The 23,839-nt window shown below is 41.1% G+C and overlaps 1 protein-coding gene across 1 annotated transcript in view; it reads right to left on the bottom strand.

The window, feature by feature from the left end:
• The window catches only part of ABHD16A (abhydrolase domain containing 16A, phospholipase), a 527,648-nt gene that overhangs the window by 254,247 nt on the left and 249,562 nt on the right, over positions 1–23,839 (bottom strand). The window contains exons 12-13 of the mRNA XM_044083280.1: positions 8,685–8,808; positions 1,266–1,370 (exon numbers count right to left, since the gene is read on the bottom strand). Coding sequence (XP_043939215.1) covers positions 1,266–1,370; positions 8,685–8,808 — 229 coding nt within the window. The remainder of the gene's footprint in view (positions 1–1,265; positions 1,371–8,684; positions 8,809–23,839) is intronic.

The following is a 23,839-nucleotide window of genomic DNA, read 5'->3' on the forward strand; positions in this document are numbered from 1 at the left end:
AGGGAGGGAGTTCAGGCTTGTTGTGCAATTGCCACCTTAGAAAGTCTGGGTGACACAAATCAGCAAGAACTGGAACCAGGAATGGTGCTTGGCCTGCAAAACAGCACCTCTCTGTGGCTTGAGTCAGAGTTTGTATGTAGAAGTATATACCCACCCCACTTCTACACCAGCACTGCAGGTTCAGTTTCGGCTCATCTTCTATAATGGAGGGGGTTTATAAAGCTCACTGAATGATGGTCTCAGTCCCCAGTTCATTTTCCTTCAGTACTTGCAAAACGGATAGGGGTGGAAACAGGTCACGGATAATAGGGGTCTGATGGGAACGGGAGGATAGAGGATGGAAAAATAGTCCCAGACAACTGTTTCTCTGCAGTTGTTCTATATGTATGTATGTCTCCACAATTAAGTTTAAACAATAAAAGTACTTTTTTGGGACACAAAAATCGACCCCCTTTTCCTACCAAAGCAACCTGGACAGCAACAGGAAAAGGCATTCTATTATCCCAGTTGGAATACGGTCTACTATTAGTAGAATTCACATCTTACCATAACTTCTCAATAATCTAAAATATCAGCAATAAAACATGCATATTCATCGCTCTTGCCCCAGACAGGACCACTGCAAACCAATTATCGTGTTTCCTTACTGGCCCTCAAATTATGGAAAATCTTCCCAGCCTACATCAAAGATTATACCTCTTACCTTGCATTCTGATCCCACCTCAAGACACTTGACAATACCACTCTTAAAATCACATTATTTGATCTCCTCCCCATATTGCCATTATTAACAAAAGATTCACTGCTCATTCTTCTGTTCTCCTAACTCTTATCACTTGTCCTTCTCTCACTTTTTCAATTACTTATGAAACCTACCCCCCAATACAAATGGAATGTACTTAGAATCATAAGGAATACATTATCTTCTATTAAACTTATTAGTCTTTATGTTATAGCCCATTATCTTTATGTTATAGCCCATTATAATGTCCTAATAGGTCTAAATGAAAATTCATGGTGTAAACATCTACCACATGCGATATTTACAAAGCATGGTACTAGGTTTTGACAACTGATATTATGCATGCCAATGTACTTGCGCTGTTTTGTACTCCAATTAAACACCCTCCCGTTAGTTATCTGAAATCAGTGCTCTACAGTGGTTAACAAATGTTAAATAAAATGAATAGTGATGCAATAAAAGTGCCTGACCCTCCAGTGATCACGACCTATAATTACTAAGTAAAGCACAAGGAAACTCTTACTCCAACTCTCTGGCATGACCTTCAAAGCAAGCGGGACCAGGTCATCAAATGAAGCATCAAGAATCAGTGCATGGATCTCTGGATATGACATGGCTGCCCATGTAGCTGAAAAAAAAAAAAAAACAACTTTCAGTTAAGTATAAGAACTGCAATCGTGGGAAAGTATTAATTTAACCAACTTGTATAACATTTATAAGAAAAAAAAAATAAAACATCTGCATCTTGCGATATACTCTTTCAAAAACTAAAACACTGTGTGCAGAAAATAATTTATCCAAAACTTCAAAGCAAAGAAACAATGAATATCCAGCAGATCTAAGCTGGTGTCTTAAGTGGTATGTGGAAATTTTACTACGACTAGAAGATGCTCAGTCTTCCAATGTATCTGTTATGAGCAGTTTAAAAATTCCAATGATATACATAAGCTATTCCACAGGCAGCATTACCTGAAGCACTGTACCACAGGAAGGGAGATCTGAGACAATCAGTACCACTACAGTCAGGTTGGTCAAATGCCTTTAGCAATGCCAAGAAGCTTGGCAACAGGATAATGTTATCATCACAATGTTCAAAGCCAGCCAAATGGGACTTCCAGGGCAGTAGCCAACTGCTCCACTGAGATACCTTTTCTTGTGAAATACAGTTAAACTAGTTTTGAAGACTACTGAAAAGACCAGACATAGAAATACAAGAAAAAAAATACAAACAAAAGTATTTTATGAAAAACAAAAATCTCTCAAATTAACAAGTACACAGACTCCTATGGCTTTCTAATAGCCACGTCAAAATTCATTCACCAGGGCTTGTTACAGATAATGGTATGCAGCTCAGTTACTTCATAAGGAGAGATGGGTAGTCAACTAAATAGCATCTCCCAAATGAACCTGAGAGCTTGAAGTCAAGCCCCACGGAAGAGATTCTTCAAAGATGGACAAATATGCAGAACTCATTTTAGGAAATGCATAATCAGCTAGTGCTAGAATACCATTTTGCCACCCATAAAGATCATGATATGCGGAGATGCCTGAGGCATACACCCTGACCCAGGAAAAAGTGACTCAAGAAAAAATTACTAACAAACTAATCAACTGAGGTAACAGGGGACAGTCCTCCATCCAGTCTGAAAACCTTTACCACTTTGACAAGTGGAAGCCTTCTTGGTGGCTTCAATTACCTACGAGACTATCAATGGAAGTTCCAGTAGGAACACAGGATCCATCAGCAGCCAAGCCTTGATGTGAAACTGACCATTATCCAATGGGGGGGGTCGTCCCTGGCTTGTACTACAATAACTTTCTCTATTGCCAGATGCCTAGTGGCCCAAAGTCAAACCCCTTCTCAACTGACATGAGGATGACTGAGTTTTAGCCTCTCTCTAAATGTTGCTACAAGACAAGTAATCAAAGGAAAGAAACAGCATGCAGAAATCTTTCCTGCCACTGGGAAAAAAAAGTCACATCCACCATCAACTCCTTACTGCTCCAGTAAAGCAAAAAAATGTGAACACATCAGTGTAGGAAATGCCTTACTCATGGTAGACCATGAGCACGACCAGAGAGGATTCCATTGTTTTCTGGTCCATGAGATGAATGGAGTTGTGACTGAGAAAGTCCACCAACAAACTTTTTCTATCAGAATATGAACTGTCACAGTAATGGCTTAGTCTCTGTCCAGTGTCCCACCTACATCACCTCTCTGGTCCACATGGTCACATACTGCCACAATGGCCTGACTGTCTGACCACATGATCATATACTGCCACAATGGCCTGGCTGTTTGACCACAACTGAATTTCTGATTCCCACTCATTATCTAAAGAGATTTTAAACTGCAGAACACTGCCTTAAGCTAAAGCTGGCTAATAAAAATCCCCCTTCTCAGGTTCTACCTTCTCTCAAGTTGGGAGAAGCATCCAAACCACTAACAGTGACAATTACCACTACTTCCAAAGATAAGGCAGAATAAAAGCAGGGCACTCGGATCCTCCAAGAATGGCTTGACCGCACCTTCTCTTAGTGTACTGAACGTGTATTCAAGCACAATGCCAAAAAACTAGTATGGTTTCATTTGGGGAAAAAGGAACATTTAAATCCATAATACATAAGTGGCAAACCCTCTTAAATCAGTAAATTCATTAGAAATTTACGCAAATTCACTGACAATGAGCTACTTTTTGACTACCATGGATGAATTGTACAAAAAATGATTCTACTTCACTCAGCTAACTACCAAAGGAATATCCTTCAGATCGACAGATGTCATAATTCCCTTATATTCTTCCCTCATTAGCACACCACTGAATACAAAGTCACCTTATGAATTTAACTCACCAAATGCCTTGCTCACATCAAAAAGCTGCAATGAAAAAGCTCCAATGAAAGGAGTAAGTTTTTTAAGTTACTGAACGACTGTCTTCATCACAGAATAAACAGCACCTGCTGGCATAACAGATATCTAACTCAGTGTGTTCCTATATATATATAGGATAGATATGCCTTGCATGTAAAACAAAGAAAGACACTGACCACCTTCAAAACTAGTAATGACTGGAAAGACATTTGCAAATTAATGGCTCTCTAGTTGGAGTTGCTATTATGTACAAGTTTGAGATGTACTGGCTGGACTTCTTAATGGTCACCTAGATTACAAATTACTTTCTTTGTAATTAACCAAACTATGACGCATACCAAGACTGGTAGGAAATGTCCACCACTCTACAACCTATTCCCAAGGGTTTGTCACTGCATGCAACCACTGGGACAATCTCCTGAGCCAGCCTATTTTCACGTGGGAGCAAGAGCCCAACTTAAGTCCCTCAACTAAGGAAACCACATCTCTAACTTGTACAAAGCAATTCACCCTTTTTAGGAAAGAGCCAGGATCACTTATCTGGAGGGGCTGGTTTTCATCCCAGCACTTCACACTTAGTAACAAAATGGTCCACTGCATAATTGTGGTCATAGTCTCTATGCCAAAAGGACATCACACCTGAAGAAAAAAAATGCACTCTCAGATGCTCAGAATGGATATTTGACATGCCTTGACTGCACCCTGAAATCCAGACAATGAAAATCACAAACAGGAGGTGAGACAAAACCTTTGTTGGTGCCCTACTTTCACAATGCTCAACACCTACTCAATTATACATTTTTATTCAGCTAAAAATCATTCCACTTAATACCAAGACTAAAGATACAGCTCACTCCCTTCAAAAACATGGACTGAACCTCAGACAACAGTATTTGTGGGATCCCATGCCTTTATAGCAGCTACTATAAGGCACACCTTGAACTAAAAAATAAGGCCAAAAAACAAAGAACGGATAAGAAAAATCACTACTCAGACATCTGAACAAAGCACAAATCGAACTCTCAAAAATTCTGGGCAGCTACCAATAAAATCCTACAACCAGAGAAAGCTAGTACTCCACCGCCAAATACTGTTACCACCACAGACAATACTGCCACTCAATTTAACCAATATTTTACAAAGTCCATCCTAAATCTCACAAATACCTCTTTATCCCCAACATACCCTAATCCCTTTGCCTCAACAACAGATCAAAACTGCTTCTCACTACAACCAGTACCTACTAAAACAATTTGTAAATACTTGACAAAACTTAAACCCACAACCCTAGCAGCAGATAAACTCCTCACAGAATATCTCAAAATCGCAGCCAAGGCCATATCTTACCGTCTCCCTATTAATAAATAGATCAATAGCTGAACAATGCATCCCAAACCCTCTGGAAAATTTCACACAATACAACTTCATAAAGGTGGAAACTCAACTAAGCTAACTACAAACCAATAGCCATACTATCCCCCTGTCAAAAGATTCTTGAGAAATGCATACATTCCCAAATCTTAAACTATCTCCTAGTTAATAATCTCCTGGCCACACAGTTTTTGACCTAATCACAGCACCATCACAGCCCTTATTCGCTTTACCAACACTGTAAATCAACACTGGAACAACAGTAACCTGGTCTCCATCTTTCTCGATCAGTCCAAGGCATTTGACACCGTCTCCCATTCCACACTCCTAACCGTACTCTCAAAACTCATCCTAAGTGACTCCACTCTATTATGATGCAAAAACTACCTACCTAACCATCAACAAGCCATAAAATGGCAAATCTCTGCATCTCCTTTCCTCCCAGTAACCTTAGGTATCCCACAAGGATTGATCCTTGAACCTTTCCTCTCCATAATATATAACAACAACCTCCACAAAGCCACCCTCCATTCCAATCTGGTCTAGTATGCCAATGAATCCACACTTACCTGCTCTGTCCCCTATTCCACATTTGCAAAAAATTACCCAAGAATCCTTTTCTACCATAGAAACATGGTTATCAGACTCGCAGCTAATACTTAACCCTGAAAAAACACAACTAATGCTATTTCATCCCTCAAAAGCCACAGACCCTTCCCCCCCCCCATATAAAATAATCTCTTCAATCATCTCACCAGTCTTGCAAACCAAACCATTATGATTTATCATACATAACATGAAATTCGACAAACATATTGCACAAACAAAAGTCCATAAAAAACTCAACACCCTCTACAGATGCAAAAACTACCTCACCAATAACAGTAGACCACCATTGCAAAAACCCACCTACTTTCTACACTTCTCCATGCTTCCCCCATACTAACTAACCTACATTAATGTGACTTAAATTAACCAGCTGTTATAACCAAATTGCAAAGTTTGCTACAGACTCAGCTTTCAGAACCCACCATTATCTAGCCCTGAAACAACTATCCTGGCTGGAACTTCCAAACCTCCTGACCTATAATCAGTTTACAATTGAACATCAGATCTTATATCCAATCACTAAAAGACAATTGTCTTCTAAGATCCACCAACAAAGAACTTTTTGAAATATCCAAAAGCAGGAATAGTTCAGGTGATTCCCTGTACTCTAGTGCCACTGTAAAAATATGAAACGCCCTTCCTCTACAAATTCAGATCCTAGATAATAAACATAACTTTAAAATCCTTCTCTAGTCCTACTTAACCAGCTCATGGAATTGCACCTGCTCAAACCCAGGATAAACTCCACTAGATCAATATCTTATTCTACACAAGTTCCACACAAGGCTTCTTCACTTATTCCATATACATATATAGAGACACTGGTTGGTCCATTTATCAAGTGTTTCACTTGATCCTACAATGATTTCTTAAGGGGTTAAGGGTTTAAGGATATATTCTCCTTCAATCTACTAGCTACTCTATGTTTTCCTTCCATCTACTCTAGTCTCCATGGATAAAGTACAGTTGTGTACACTTACCATAAATGTAGATGTTAGAGTGTATTCACTGTTGCAGTCATTACATTTGTTATAGACTATCTACTCTGTTTTCCTTCTACTATCTACTCTATTTTCCTTGTATCTACTACCTACTCCATTCTCTATGGATAACTCTTTATGCATATTTTTGCACATTTTCTTCTTATGTATATTTTTTGCATGTATTTAAGTAAATTGTATCTGTATGTTCATGTATTGCCAATACTGTATTATATGATGATTTTCTCGAAAGATAAGAATATACATGTTAAATATGCATAGAAAATTAAGTATATTAGTATTGTGAATGTTGCTGTACTGTCAGTTTTTTTTTTTATGTGTGGAGCTTTTCTCCTTGGGCCTCCTCTGAAAATGGGCAACCTGCCTTGTCAACTCTCGTGGTAAACAAATGTAAAATCAATAAATAAATAAATAATATTCTGGGGATATACAGTCACACACTTCTTCCAGGTTCAAAAAATAAGGTAACGGTAAACTTGCAAGACATTTCCAGTATTTGGGCAGTGATGAAGAGTGACCAATTCCTCCTGAATCAGTGGTTTGACTACTGAACAAAGTTTCCTCAACAACAACCTGGCACAGACTTTCCAAAGGGGGCTGAACAGCACTGCACTTCTATAACTGAACAGTCCCCTCTATCAGCTTTGAGAAAATAGAGACCACTACCAAAGTAAGACAATCTAAAGGTACTGTCCTGGCCATCCAAACAAAATTGAAATGGAATGTTAACTATGACATCCCCAAATATATTAGGTTTGGTTCTATCATCATCTGCAGCCAGATTTCACTCAGTTCTACAACCCTGCTACAGCAGAATGATTTAATCACCCAGTGACCTCATCTACAACAATACATCCAGTCCCATCATATACTTCTAATACTAAAACCAAGAAAGGCAGGCATGTCCAGTGGAATAAGGAGTTCCACAGAGTATTCCTTCTAACTTCCAACAATGTTCTCATTCAAGGTCATTATTTCGCTTCCCTTGCTGACAACTTTCAGGGTAACACCCCCCTCCCCCCTCCTGATTCACACAATGGTTTGCCAGCAATTCTTTTTGGCTAACTGAAAGTAAATTTTTCATGGCCCTAATGGAGTACTCCCACATCCAGGCCTTCACTTCAGAAACTGCCACAACTGCCCTCGTCCTGGCTTGTCAGAATACCTCTGTCAATTCCGATCCCCAGATCCCCACCCCAGCAAGCATAGCAAGAAAAGCCCCTTTCTTTACCATTAGAGGTGATGGAAGGCATCAAGCTAATCAGCTATTCTTAAGTGTTTCCACCATGGCAAGCACTAATCACCTTTTAAGAGCTCCTTGTTGCTGCTTCATCTACTGAGGTCTTGAACAGGGTCATTCAGGTTCAACATTCTGAGGTACAAGGAAGAAGCTCTTCTGAGTGGAAGAATTCAAGCAACTCATCCTGCACAGAAGCATCTGCTAGGCAGTTCTAGGGCCGAGATGCTACATATTTGGATCCCTCCCATCTGACACTCCAGCCATTTAATTCAACTCATCCCAAAACGATGAGCTGACAGCTCAGCACCTCTTGTGTACCAAATGTCCAGAACATATAGCCTCTGGTCTGATGACAGGTCAGTGACAGACTTTGTAGTCCTATGTCCCAAGTTTTAGCCTCTGGTCTGATGACAGGACTACAAAGTCTGTTACTGACCTATGTCCCAAGTTTCTTTGTTACAAAGTACAATTAGAAACAACCTTCTGTTTGAACAAGGTGCATGTATATTTTCCATTTTTTTCTCACATTACCATTACCTGCTACAAATCATTACCCAACGCTTATCCTTCCATTTGCCATCTTAATGTATAACATACTACTTAATACATACTCTGGGTCCAGCTTAATTTAAGATTCACTGAAACTGAGAAAGATCACTTCTGGCTACAATCCTGGGTGAATTTCCATAGCATAACAGACTAGCTGTACTAAAGAACAAAAGCTACAATCACATTTTTTTAATTTGACTGTAGTTATCATGCACTAGTCTTCCAGCATGAACTAAGTACTCTAACCTGCCCATTAAAGGGCCTTCCATATTTATTTGATGCTAGTTTTGTGGTACCCACCTGTGAAGCCACCAATTGACCAAGCATAAACAATGATATCTTGAATGTTAAATCCAAGGTGTTCAAGAGCATACTGCATCACCACATCTATAGCATTGGCTTCATTTTGAGGGAAAGGAACACCCTGCAAGACAGAAGACACATGAAATCAGCTCACGGACAACACAGGACTCAATACTACAGTTTCAATGTGTCAGGTTTAAACACAGACAAATAACACCAGCTGTTTCAGTGTGTGGACTATCCCCCCCCCCCCCAAGACAGATTTGTACTTCAAGACAATTTCTGCCATTCAGTATTACCACAGCTGTCATTATGATTCTTACCAGCAATAATCATTGGGAGGGGCATCCATAAACAGAACGGTAAACTTGACAAAATTGGATCGGTTGATCAATAATGAATCTCAGTAAGAAATAGAATTAATGCCATTCAGCAACAGACATTACACAAACAATACTTTTGTACATATATGTGCTTTTCAAAATGTATTTGTCAAGAATTCTGACAAACAATCCACAGCAAGAAAATTATTTTTTTTTCACTTTGACATATCAGAAACTGGGTCCAACATACTGCTAGCTAGTGACTTGTTCAATTAATTATTATTAGAACGGAAAGCAATTAAAGCTGAAGATGGTAAGCAATCTCAGAAAACAGATTCCTCCCCAGCAAGGAGCTCATTAGTTGGATAAGAGGGCAGAATTTAATAATCAGATGACTGACCAGCTTTGTTTTTAACAAACAAGTTACCCTAATAATGAATAGTTTAAGGAACCGAGGCTGCTGCAACATTAACACTTTTTTAATTTATTTATTTTTTAAACAAAGATCTTTCAACTCCCCCCCCATAATACTTGTCTGCAAAAATTAAACTGCACATAAAAAGTCTTTGAATTCTTTGAATATGAAAGAGCCTGTCATTCTTTAGCACTCTAACCTGCTGGGCCACAGAAATGACCGTGCTCAGCTGTGGTTCTCTTAACAACTTCAAGACCAAATATTAAAAGTTTCTTACAATATAAAGCACAGTTGTGCAAGAACTTACCATAACATTAAATGTCCTTCTCTTCACTGTTACAGTATTATTTACAATAGAGATCCCTGCCAAGGGCAGCCCGACGTCCCACCAGTATATAAAAGCCTTTAGGTTCTAAAGGGTATGGCATACGTCACACATATGTGCCCCACGCATGGTATATGGCATAAAAGGTGACATCTGGACATACCATCCTCAGAACCGAATAACCCCTGTAGGAACGACACTCCAAGGATACTGGTGGGTAACAAGCACATTCAGAAGGAAAGAGGACCAGGGGGAGGAGGGAGGGAGCAAATCCTGCAACACTGAAGAGAAGGACATCTACTGTTATGGTAAGATCTTGTACAAATGTACTATGTTCTTCAATATCACTGTTGCAGTATTCTTTACAAATCAGGAGAATGTAAAAGCTCAGGAAGAAGACTGGGAGGAGGAAAGGCCAGTGCACTTCTCCAGGAAGCCATACAGAATGGCCGTGGCAAAGGCTCTAAAGATCACATCCAACTTGCAGTGCTTGGCAAAGGTATGCGCAGAAGTCCAGGTAGCAACCTCAAGAATAGAATTAGTACCAAAATCCTTTAAAAAAGAAGCAAAGAAGCAACAATCCTAGTACAGTGAGCCTTAACAGAAGGAAGGCTCTTTCCACAAAAAGAATAGCAGAAGGAAATGGCTTTAGGATATCCATGAAGAAATTATTTGCTTGGAAACAGCCATACCCAAAGACCTAAGATGAAAATAAAAAGCTGTTCAGATTTACAAAAAGCTTTAGTCTTATCCAAATAACATCAGAGTTGTCCATGGAAACCCAAGGTGTGCAAAAACTTCTCACTAGCAGACTGCAGAGAAGGGAAAAAAGTGGGCAAATAAATAGACTGATTAAGACACAACTCATTAACCGCCTTGGGCATAAAAGAAGGATTAGTACTAATGGACATCCTGGAACCCAAGTCAATTTTTCCAAAACAAATTGAAGGTCCCAGGAAGAAGGGAAAAGCTTCCTGGGAGGCCTAATGGGAAGGACACGTCTAAGAAACTGTTTGCCCTCAAACCTAGAGGGCTAAAGGGGTAGTCAAAGGCAGACAAGCAGAGATAGCTGAAAGGTGGACTTTAAACATAAGAGTACACCAACTCAGCATTGAGCAATTCACATAAAAAGAAACATCCACAGAAAGTGGATCTAGGTTACAAAAAAGATAGCAAACAGAAAACCTCTTCCATTTTGATAAGCAAGATTTTCTAGTGGTGGGTTTCCTGGGCTCCTGCAGAACCCAGAGCACATCCTCAAAAAACGTGTCTATAGGGAATGAAAACCCTATTACCCACAACATCAGCTGAAGACTGGATAGGTGGGGATGGATGAGAAATCATTTGTCTTGTGTGAGTTAAATCCACTCTGTAAAGTAACTTGTGAGGAGTGCCATTGGCAAGGTACAAAAAAAGAGGCAACTACTGCTGTCTGGGCCAAAACGGAGTCAACAGCAAGAGTTTGGGAGCATCCTGTTTTATCTTGAACAGGACTTTCTGAATGAGAAGAAGGGGAGGGGTGGCATAAAGAAACATCCCTTCCAGGAAAAAGGGAGGGTGTCCACCTTCCAGGCCAGAGGGCATGGGACTCTGGCACAAAATAGAGGAAGCTGTCTGTTCAGAGGGGAGGCAAATAGGCCTACTTGAGGAGTATTCTACTGGTCAACAATGTCCAGAAACACATCCCTGTGAAGCATCCACTCAAGGGATTGTATTATCGACCTGCTCAGAGATCTGCCACTATGTTCTGATCTGAGAAAATGTAAACTGTCTGAAGGGTCAACTGACACTGCATAGCTAGTTCTCAAACCTGAAGGGCTAACCTTCATAGGAGACAAGACCTCGCACTCCTTGCTTGTTGATATTCCACATCACTGTGGTATTGTCAGTGAGAACCTCGAGGGACCATGGAAGAAGAGAGACTGAAGAACCTGAACAGCCAACAGAAGCTCTCATCTCTGAGATTGATGTAGTCCTTTTGTCGAATAGAGCAAAGACCCTGCACCTTCAGAGGGTTGAAGGAGGGCCCCCCCATCCCACGTCTGAGGCACCCATGAAAAGTTCTGACAGGGGAACTGGAGGTTGAAAAGGAAACCCTGGGTCGGGGGACAACAGATGAATCCACTTCTGAAGTTCCACCTTGAAGCATGGAAGAAGAGGGACTAGAAAATCTAAAGGATGAGAATGTTGAAGACAAACTGACTTTAGAAACTACTGGAGCTTTCTCATGTGGAGCTTGGCCAGAGGGAGCAGAGGAATGGTGGAAGCCATGAAACGCAGAGCCCTCAAATTCTCTGACTGGGACTGAAGCTGGAGGAAGAAGGGACTGAATGAAAGCAATGAGAGTTAAAAGCCCTCGGAAGGGGCAGGGATACCAGCACGGGAAAAGTATGGATCTTGCATCCCAGAAAAACATGATCATGAAAAGGAGTCAGGAATAACTTTTGGGAGTTTACAGTAAACCCTAGGCCTTGCAGGAGAGAAATAGCAAAGTGTAGATGCTAAAATAAAGTCTCTGGAAAGGAGGTCTCAATAAACAGGTCAACCAGGTAAGGAAAGATCTGTATCCCCCTTAACCTGCAGAAAGCAATCACAGGAACGAGGCATTTAGTGAAGACGCTTGAAGCAGCAGACAGGCCAGGAAGCAACAGAGAAATGTAAAAATTTCCTGAAAAGGGGATGAATAGAAAGGTGTAGATAAGCATCCCTGAGATCCAGGAAAACTAGAAAAGCCTGACGAAGTAGCAGAGGAAAAAGGGTTTGAAGGGACGTTTCAAAAAGGTATTTCGATGAGACAGATCCAGAAGGAGACTCCAGGTGCCTTCTTTCCCGGGGACCAAGAACATTCTGCAGTAAAACCCCTTCCCCCTCTGGGGAGTAGGAATTTCCTGCATAGTTCCCTAAGCCAACAGGTCCTGAAGTGTCTCTGGAAAAAGGGGCAGATGTTCCTGAGGAGGCTGAGGAATGTCCAAGGGGATTGGGGCAGATTTCCAAACCATAATAACCCCGGCGAATTACGGAAAAAAAAAAAAAACAGAAGTCTTGGGTGATCTTTAGCCAAACAAGAAGGGACAGGGAAAGATGTAGAGAAAGAAGAATGTGACAGAGAAAAACTGGGCAAGGATAGTCAGACAGCACCTGGTTTGTCAGGAAATGGAGGCTTCAGAGTAGAAGTTTGTGTAGCCTTAGCAGGGGGAGCCTTTCTACCACCCTTCTTACTGTTGGGGGGGGGGGGTTGTGAGACGGTCTACGGACAAAGGCAGGCTTATTAGGATAATTCCTCAAACTTGGGCACAAAAAAAAAATATATGCTTCAACTCCTGCAAGGCCTTACCCTTATCTTGCAGGAACTTAATTTTGCAGCAGCAATGCCAAACAAATGCTTATCATCATCAGGCAAAGACTGAAATCTGATCCAGGAATACCTCCTTAAAACAGATACAAAAGCAGCAGCCCTAGACGAAGCACCAGCTGCATCACAGCTGCATTTAATGGAATGGTGAGCTACTTGGGAGGATGTCCCTAGCGAGGCAAGAGTAGAGGCCTTTCCCTCAGAATCAGAGAGATCTGAAACAGCCTGACAGGCTTGAGCGAGAAGAGCCAAAACATTACCTGGTCATGTGTGTCTGACAGTTACAGCTCTAAAGGCTAGGGTAGCAGAAGTAAACACCTTCTTACCTAGCCTCTCCATGTTTCTGCTGCCCTTATCAGATGGCACCAACTTGGAAGGAAATAATTTGGAAGGCTTATCAGAAACAACTGATACCACAGAGGGGTCAGTACAGGGACACAAAGAAACTTGCAGTCCTCAGACACATTATAAAACCTATAATTTTTTGGGGGAGAAGGAAGTTAGGAATCAGAAGCCAGAGAAGCAGTGGATAAAAGCATCTAGCAAGACAGCAAGAACAGGAGGAACAGCAGAGGGCCTAGGAGACTCCATCTGTAGAAGCTCACAGAACCTATTCTGAACATGCCTTCAAGCAATGAAGGAGATGGTCAACAGATCATGCTGCTTTGTCAGGTATGGTCTGCACCTCTCCCATCTAGGCTTTCGAATATTAGCTAAAACACAGTCCCCCCCGTGCCTTTTTTAGGCAATGCCAAACTGATAGTACTTCCAACATTGCAAATCAAAACCAAGAAAATCTAAAAGGCATTACTGATCGATGCTAGGAGCCTAAACAAAAAACTCCACTCCCTGGAAGCTCTCTTTACCCTAGAGAATGCTGATGTCTGTGCGGTCTCAGAGACAAAGTCGCAGACAGCACACCAACAGTGCAGGGTTATAATGCCTTCCACGCATTTTGACCAGCTACTTCATGGCAGGGACTAAAGGTGCAAGTGTCGCTATTTACATAAAAAATAAATATACTCCAAGGCTGGTCAAACAGGACAATGCACTTGAGCTGCTCCATGTTCAAATCACCATAGGTAAAATCCAATACCAGTTCCTTGCAAGCTATAGGTCCCAGTTTATGATCCAGGAAACCCATACCATGTATTTAAACTTATTAGAAACACTAACCATCCAATTGTTTGATAAAATTTCAGAAAGTCAGAGGATGCCTGAGGAGTGGAGAAAAAGTGTTTTGGTACCTATCTTTAAGAATAAGGGTGATGTGCAGAGCTGCAGTAACTACAGAGGGATAAAACTGATCAGTCACAGCTTGAAGTTATGGGAAAGAGTAGTGGAAGCTAGGTTAAGAAGGGAGGTGGTGATTAGTGATCAGCAGTATGGTTTCATGCCAAGAAAGAGCACTACAGATGCAATATTTGCTCTGAGAGTGTTGCTGGAGAAATACAGAGAAGGTCAGAAGGAGTTGCATTGTGTCTTTGTGGACTTAGAGAAAGCATATGACAGGGTGCCTAGAGCGGAGTTGTGGTATTTTTTGAGGAAGTCGGGAGTGGCAGAGAAGTATGTAAGAGTGGTACAGGATATGTACGAGGGTAGTGTGACATTGGTGAGGACTGTGGTGGGAGTGACAGATACGTTTAAGGTGGAAGTGGGATTACATCAATGATCAGCTCTGAGCCCTTTCTTATTTGCAGTAGTGATGGACAGGTGGACAGATGAGATCGGACAAGAGGCCCCGTGGACTATGATGTTTGCAGATGACATTGTGATTGTAGTGAGAGTAGGGACCAGGTTGAGGAGACCCTGGAGAGGTGGAGATATGCTTTAGAGATGAGAGGAATGAAGGTCAGCAGGGCTAAAACAGAATATATGTGTGTAAACGTGAGGGAGGGTAGAGGAATAGCAAGGATGCAGGGAGTAGAGTTGGTAAAGGTGGATGAGTTTAAGTACTTGGGATCAACAGTTCAGAGTAATGGTGAGTGTGGAAGAGAGGTGAAGAAGAGAGTACAGGCATAGTGGAATGGGTGGAGAAGAGTGTCAGGAGTGATATGTGACAGACAGGTACCAGTAAGAGTGAAAGGGAAGCTCTACAAGCGGGTAGTGAGACCAGCTATGTTATATAGGTTGGAGACGGTGGCATTGACAAAAAGGCAGGAGTCAGAGCTGGATGTGGCAGAGGTAAAGATGCTAAGATTTGCACTGGGTGTGACTAGGATGGACAGGATTAGGAATCAGTATATTAGAGGGTCAGCTCAGATTGGACAGTTTGGAGACAAAGCAACAGAGGCGAGATTGCATTGGTTTGGACATGTGCTGAGGAGGGATGCTGGGTATATTGGGAAAAGGATGCTAAGGATGGAGCCGACAGGTAAGAGGAAAAGAGAAAGGCCTAGGATAAGGTTTATAGATGTGGTGAGAGAGGACATGCAGGTGGTTGGTGTGAAAGAACATGATGCAGAAGACAGGAAGAAATAGAAACAGAAGATCCACTGTGTCGACCCCTAACGGGAACAGCCGAAAGAAGATGATGATGAGAAACACTAACCATCCAACCCAATACCATATTTATGGGTGACTAAGTACCCCACTATTAACTGGAAATCCTATACAACATCGAATGTACATGCACAGAAATTCCTGGATTTTGTAAACACAAATTCCCTGGACCAGACTGTCAATACACCAACTAGGGGTGCAACCATACTGGATCTGGTCCTCACTAATACGGGAGAGTGCTGCACACACCCTAATGTAATGCCTTCCCTGGTAAGGTCAGACCACAAAATGGTCTCACCTTCCCTGGTAAGGGCAGACCACAAAATGGTCTCCTTTGAAGTAAAAATAAAACCTGGACCCCCAGCTAAACCAGGAATATTCAGGAACTATTCTAAGGCTACCCTCCTGCTATTAAGTGAGAACCTGGCAAAATTTAAGCCCCTATAATCCCTGAGAACACTTGTGCGTATGCAGAACTGTTCACAGAAACCCTGTACAAACATGTTAACAACTGCATAGTGGCAGCTATACCCACTAGGAAGAAGTACAGAACTAACTCAAAAAAACGAGCCACCCTGGTGGAATCACAAAATCAATCGGATGTATTAACAGGAGGAAGAACATCATGGTAAAAATTAGAAGGTGCAGTACCCAGCAGGATAAAAGCACTCTCATTAAACTAAACAAACAACTCAGAGGACAAATAAAGTCTACCAAAGCCAAATTTGAGGTAAGTTTGGCCTCCCAGGCCAAGGACCACCACAAAGCATTCTTTAGCTATGTCCACAACCTCAAAGGCAATACACAATTGTGTGCAGAGCTCATTGTAAATGGAGCCATCTATACTGAGCCAGAAGATATAGCAAACCTCCTGGCTGATAAATTCAGCTCCAACTTTACTCCTCTCCCCCCCTCAAACTTCCTTCAGGAAATATCAAATATAACTCCCCCTACTATTACTAGGGAACACGTCCTTAACGCTCTCTCAAAAACCAAGAGCAATGCATCAATGGGCCCGGACAATATTCCAGGATGCCTTCTAAATAGCATGAAACATGACCTATCAGGGCTTCTGGAATTACTATTTAACTCTAACCTCCAAACAGGCTTCATACCTCATGAATGGAGAAAGGCAACAGTCATCCGTCTGCACAAAGGTGGGCCATCTACAGTCCCTGGAAACTACAGACCCATAAATCTCACTAGTCTTATATGTAAAGCCATGGAAAGAATTATCATGGAGATGATCAAGAGAGGTACAGTAAACCTCCAGACACTAGACCCAACCCAGTTTGGTTTTCATAAAGGGCAGATCATGCCTACTCAACCTGGTGGACTTCTTTGAGAAGGTAACTAAAGTAATGGATGAGGACAAAATCATTCGCACTGCCTATTTTGACCTGGCCAAGGCATTTGACACAATACCCCACTCAGTTATTGTTGACAAACTCAAGAGGTTAGGTACAAACCTGTATGTCACCCGGTGGACAGCCAACTGGCTCACAGACAGGACCCAGGAAGTTAGAATTGGGGAGTCCACCTCTACAAAGAGGTCAGTCACAAGTGGAGTACCTCAGGGATCAGTCCTTGGACTGCTCCTTTTTGGCATTTACTTCTCAGAAGTCAAGGCCAATGTCAGTGGTTGCTGGCTGACTAAATTTGCAGATGATTGCAAATTAGAAGCTGTCACTGAATCTCACACCGACACAGATAAACTGGTGTCAGAGTCATGAACTAAAACTAAATGCCAAAAATGTATAACAGTATCCTTTGGGAAGTCATCCATCCCTGGTAACTATCATATTGACAACACACCCCTTAGAGCTGACCCTGTAGTCAGGGACTTAGGGACACACACAGATAATAATCGAGACTTTGATCATCACATGTCTACAGTGGTGAGGAAATCATTCTGTGTTGTACAACTTATAAACAAAGATATTGCATCCAAGTCCAAGGAAGTCATTGTTCCACTGTATTTGGCATTAATCAGACCTATCATTGAGTACAATGCCCCCTTTGGTATGTACTTAACCAGGCATATCCAACAACTGGAACATTCACAGAGATTCCTGACTAAAAGAATACAGGGCATAAGTAATGTGTCCTATGCAGACCGCCTCAAGGCTCTATCCCTGTATTCTATCTCCTACAGGCTTTTGAGGGGAGATCTATGCCTGGCATACAGGGCGTTGTCAGACTCCACTCTGATGGACCTGCTGCATATCCACAAAACAAACAGTATCAGAATTACCTATTCTAAAGACTTAAACCTTGCCTGTGATATAAACAGGACCTGCTGGAGAGACTATGGAGGAGCTGGAACAGAAGCTCCCTGTGAAGCCTTAAGCACCATAAGGGCATTGAGTAGTCCCTTTGTGAAGTTTTGCCATTCACTCTGAGGATTTTCAGAGCAGGCGAAATGTGTTTTTTTTTGTTTTTTTGTTTTTAAGTGGAATTTCAGCCTTGAAAAATTTTGGAGGCTCTGACCCCTGACTCTATAATAGTAGTCAGAACCTCTTCCCTCACTAAAATGTGAGGAACTCCCCTAGGCCCTTTGGCAATAACCAGCTGCGGTTCCTCCTGTACACATGCAGTGGACATCTGCAAAGCCTCCCGGGACGTGCAAGGTGTCAGATGCATGCTGGCCTCAAACAGTCATGGCAGAGGAATCTGAGAAAGAAACCCGGTGATCCCCTGGGCTTTTATCAGCCTCAAGAGAGACGTCCGGTGGAGGCGGTATAGCCGGAGAATCAGACCAAGCTTTCTTAGCCTTTTTCTTTGCAGACGGTTGACCCTTGGGCCAGGAAGATTCTTCCATGGTATCCTTGGCCAACAGTTTAAGCTGTTGGTTCTCTAAGTAAATTACAAGGGAAGAAAGCAGACTTCTCAATGCATTAGGGCCGAAAGCCTGACAGATCTCACAAGACGCATGTTTGTGGGAAGCACCTAAACAGAACAAAACACTGCTCATTATGACCTTTATGAGGAATCTGTCTCCTGCACTGGCATTTCCTTATTCTTGGTGACATGAAACCCAACAACCAGAAACAAGGCAAAACAAATACAAGAAAATTAAAACATTTCAACGAGGCACTTAACCAGCAGACAAACAAGTGTTCAGACTGATGACTGAAGATAGTGTTCGGACTGGCGGCAAAGAAGCTCTGAGGATGGTACGTCCAGATGTCACCTTTATGCACTACACCATGCATGGGGAGCATACATATGACATACAGCATACCCTTTACGATCTAAAGGCTTTTGTATACTGTCCGGACATCGGGCTGCCCTTGTCAGGGGAGCCTATTTGTAAAGAATACTGCAACAGTGATATGGAAGAACATCAGTAGTGTTATATACTTATGGTATTCATCGGATTCAAAAACCCTTAAATGACCCACCACTAAGGCTTCAAACTGAGCATGCATAAAGCAGTCTCTCTCTACTTTTTATCTCCAGAATCAAGAATAAAGGCCCTAAATTAGGCACCCTTTTTAAATATTGGCACTACAAACAAAAGAAGATGACAGAAGAAGACACAAGTTTCCATGCATTTTCTGAAGTAAATGAATGGTTGCCTTTTTTTTATTTTAATCCCCCCCCCCCCCAAAATCAGCAATTTTTAGATGAACAGAGGAAACTTTTAAGCCAAAATCAGGGGCATTTGCAGCAATGCCTTAAGCAGATTTAGTGGTGCACAAAAGGCCATTCTGAAGATCAACAGTTATGCAAAAATTCTACAGGTTTGTTAAATATGGTAATGTGCTATACAGCTCGATTAGTAGCCTTAAGGAATTTTTTGGTAGGATATTATTAAGTCAGAGAAGAGCACTTACCTTCATATTCTAGAATTTGAATTACAGAAAAGTACAGTTGTACAAGTAAACTTACCAGAACAGCAAATGTTTGAATGATCACTGCTGCAGTAGCCTTAGCTATATGGGGTTATATCCTGCCAAGGATATAACATAGCTGGTCAGCTTCCAACGCTTCAGGGCACCTTCCATCCACTCAAACTGTCAGGTAGTTTGAGCTGAGATGACTAAAAAACAAGTTTGGGCACCAAGCCCTTCAGAGCTTTCCTGCTAACAGACAGGGAGGCTGAGCCCTGAAAGGACAATGCTAGGAACAAAAAATAAATGCCCATACCTTGGCATAAAAACTCCAAAAAAAAACAAGGGGAATTGAGGGAAGGAAAGGCTACTGGAGCAGTGATCATTCAAACATCTACTGTTATGGTAAGTTTACTCACACAACTGTACCAAGTTCATCACAATGATCACAGCTGCAATAGCCTTAGTTATATGGGTAGATTACCCTAGCTTACTATATTTGGGAAGTGAAATGAGGAGTCTCATAGCCCCTGGAGAATGGTCCTAGCAAAGGCAGATCTGGACACAGTAGGGATCAAGACTGTAATGCCTTGTAAACATATATATAGAAGACTTAGTTGCTGCTTCTACAATGTTTCCAAAATCCAGCCCTTCCAAAAAGCCATACATGAAGCCATGGGCCTGGTAAAACGGGCCTTGACTCTGCCTGTAATACTTTTGCTATGTTGAGTGTAACAGAAGTAATAACCTCAGACAACCATTTGGAAATAGTCTGTTTTGATACAGGTTGCCCCTGCATAAGAAATGAATAACTGATCCAGAGACCTGAAAGATTTAGTTCTGTTAATAGTACCAGAGTGGTCTGTGGGCATCCAAAGTATAAAGCATCTTTTCTCCCTCATTTTTAGGTTCAGGAAAGAAAACAGGGAGATAGATAGTTTGGCTTAAAGTAATCACAGACTCCAGTTTAGGCATAAAAGGATTTGTTCTCAAAGAAACCCTCCACCTGCGGAAAATGAGATAGCTTTAACGCACCATAAGAGCTCGTTACTCAAAACACTTCTTGCAGAGGTCAGAGCAATCAGTAATACTGTTTTCCATGTCAACAAGTCAGCTGGTTCAAATGAAGCCATTGTTGCTTCTCTAACACAATTAAGATCCCAGGGAGGGCCCAAAGGTTTATTTGGTGGCCTCATGTGCAAAACCCCTTTCAAAAACATCTGGACATGAGACGGAACTGAAAAAGGAGGATCCATAAGCAGATATGCTAAAATAGCCGATAAATTAACTTTGATAGAAGAATAAGAAAGGCTATAGGATAACTCACATAAGCATTGTAAAACCAGGGAACAACAATCCCTGAATGAGTGCAATGTTGCTGGCACCATCTAGAAAAACTTTTCTACTTGCCTCCATTTTTAACTACTGCAGGTCCTCAGTAAACAGGTAACTTAAAGGAATTAAGACCATCATCCAAGCAGTCAATTGAAGATGACCGATGTCAGGGAGCAAACACTCCTGTTCTTGTGTGAATAGAACCATACTGTGAGGAAGCTTGTGGTAATTGCCCCTGGGCATTTCCAAAAGCAGAGAGAACCACTGTAGTCAGAACCCGAAGGGAGTCACCACAATGACTTTTGGGGATTCCTTCTGAATCTGCAGAAATACCCTGGATATCAGTGGAAAGGGTGGAAATGCATACAGGAACATTCCTGCCCAAGGAAAAGAACAGTGCCCAGGAGCATAATCTTACCAGCTGATTGCTCAGACAGGAAGCAAATGGATCAAATCCTGGGAGCTCCTTTATCTAGTCTCCATTCATGAGAGTCTGTCTTTGTCCTGCTCAGTTTGTCTGCCACACAATTTTGCTCAGATGAAACGTAGGAAGTCTATAGAGTGACACTGTGTTGTGACGCTATACCCCAAGCTAAAATGACTAGCTTGCAAAGGAATTGCAACCTGGTTGCCCCTTGCCTGTTGATGTACCACATGATGGTGGTATTGTCTGTAACAACTTGAAGAGGTTTAGAGGATCAAAGATGATTCAGAAAGCTGAGTCTTGAGGGCAAGCAGCTCCAATATTTATGTGCTTGTCTCTCTCCTTGGTATTCCACACACCTCACACTTTTATCCCTCCTGAAAATGCTCCCCAAGTAAAGCCTTAGCCTGCATGCTCCTTATAAAGTCTAATTTTTTATCAGGTTATCCATTCATTTTGAATAACTTCAGTTCTGAATAGCAGGACTTTGGATCCATGGGACAGTGACATTAGTTATGTCACCATAAGAAAGGAAATATTTTTTCTTTTTTTATGATGGACTGTTGTGCACAGTAGAAGGACAGAAAATCTGTAAAAGGTGATATCAGAAAAGATCCTCATTATAATTGATGCCTGTTGCGAAATGATGTGCTCGTACTACAAAACAATATTCATAACGTCTTTTCACCCTTAGGACAGAAGCCAAAACACCTGGCCTGCCTTGATTTGCTTCTCGAAATTACCTGTTTATTTTGAGATTTTTCACAGTAAAAAAGAGTATAGCTCAAGCCCTTTATGTCCTTTTTGCTACCCAGAAGAGAATGGTCATGTTTTCTCTGGCTGCTTTAAATCACTTACTTCTACTGGTTCAGATTGATAAATTTGTCACTTCTTGTACTCTTTACTGTGTTACCATATTACGGTTTTATTGCTTGCACTCTAAATACACTGATGATATTTACCTTTTCGTGTTTTTTTTAGGTTGTTAATGCCACTTATTTTAGTGGTCCTCTTATCTTTGTTACATTGACCATCTTGTGTAGAAAAAGAAGAGGAGAGTTTATTTCTAGAGTTTCAGGAACTTGTATTTTTTTAGAATGAGGGAATAGAGTTTATAATATATCAAGATTTTGAGTTAGTCTTTCCATTTTTAAAGTAATTTTTTTCTAATACAAAATATAGTTTAAAGTGAAAATCTATTCATTTTGCTTACTAAAAATCAATTAAGGAGGCAAGTTATAATGATTTCATTTTAGTGAAAATAATAAAAATGCAGGAAAAACAGAAAGCAAGTTACAGGCAGATAAAATGTCTGAAATTGTGGACCTGTATGGATATAAATTGAGAAATTCTAGTATGAAAAGCCCTCCTGTAGTGTTGGGTGGTATTTTTCCTTCACTGGCCTCCTGAGTGTGATTTTCAGTCCACCATACAACTGTTATATATCCAGGCTTCCACTTTTGTCCACTGTGTATTTTGCATTATGATAACTGGTAGTAGTATAGATTGAACCCCTCAGTGGGCCCACTGGGTGTTTTCCTTCCATTATTGTGGCTTTGAAATATTTTACCAATAGTATTCTTGTGGTCTCATTCAGAGCTGTACAGGGAGTATTCTTCTAATGGCTTAAATTCCTCTCATGTCCTACCACCGTAGTGCTTGAGGATTGTGAACATTCTGTTTTCAACAGAGAATATTTAATTTACTAAAACAAAAGAAAATGCTACTGTTAAGTAGGATTATTCTGTTAGTGACCCTTTTTTTGAATCATTGCATAAGTAATACATCATCTTGAATCAGATTCTCTACACCCATTTCTCTTATCATTTGTGGAAGGGGACATAGTTCCGGACATTTCTTAATTAAACTAAACAGACCCTTGAGAAGTCAAATAATGCTAGTGACAAAACTATCTGGCCCCAGTTCCCATTTGATGGGAAAGATGATTACAACTGAAATACAGTTTTAGAGATTTGACAATTTGACAAAATCTAGCATGAATAATCCTTCTGCTGTTCCTCCCGTTGTGGAGTCATTTACAGATTTATATAGCAGTTTATCTAAAATACAATGATGCATTGACGCCCTAGAAAGTCAAAGATTCTGTAGTTCCCCTCACTAACTGTCTATTACGACTAAAGTTGTCTTCAGTAACCTTTCAAACTGATGGCACAGGCATTAGCATGAATATGTAGATAAAACTTTCCCATGCTGCCTAAAACCCTTAATCTTTTTGTATTTGCCAGTCATATCCTGTTATCCAAATCTTTGATGTGCTGTAATAGCTTTCAGAAGAAAAAAAAAAAGCCCTGTGCTCCCTTGGATAGAATCGGTTTGATTTACACTTGTTTGTGAACATGAGAAATGTATTCTTCATTTTTGTCTCTCGTTCTTTGTCATCATGAGGATCTCCCCTCTGTCCCTTTTTGTCATAACTGTTACTTGGGTTGTTCTCTGCCACTGGGCTTGCTTGTGCCCTCCTCATAACATCCTTTATTACTGTTTAGTTCATACTGTACATTCATGATACTGATCACAGCTGCAGCAGCCTTAGCTATATGGCTTACTTCCTGCCAAGGGTGTAACAGCCAGCAGGGTTATATCCTGCAAAGGATACAACAGTTGTCCAGTTTCCAAAGC

The sequence above is a fragment of the Protopterus annectens genome, chromosome 9.part0 (assembly GCF_019279795.1).
Source record: "Protopterus annectens isolate FY-2018-M chromosome 9.part0, PAN1.0, whole genome shotgun sequence".
NCBI classification, from domain to species: domain Eukaryota; kingdom Metazoa; phylum Chordata; order Ceratodontiformes; family Protopteridae; genus Protopterus; species Protopterus annectens.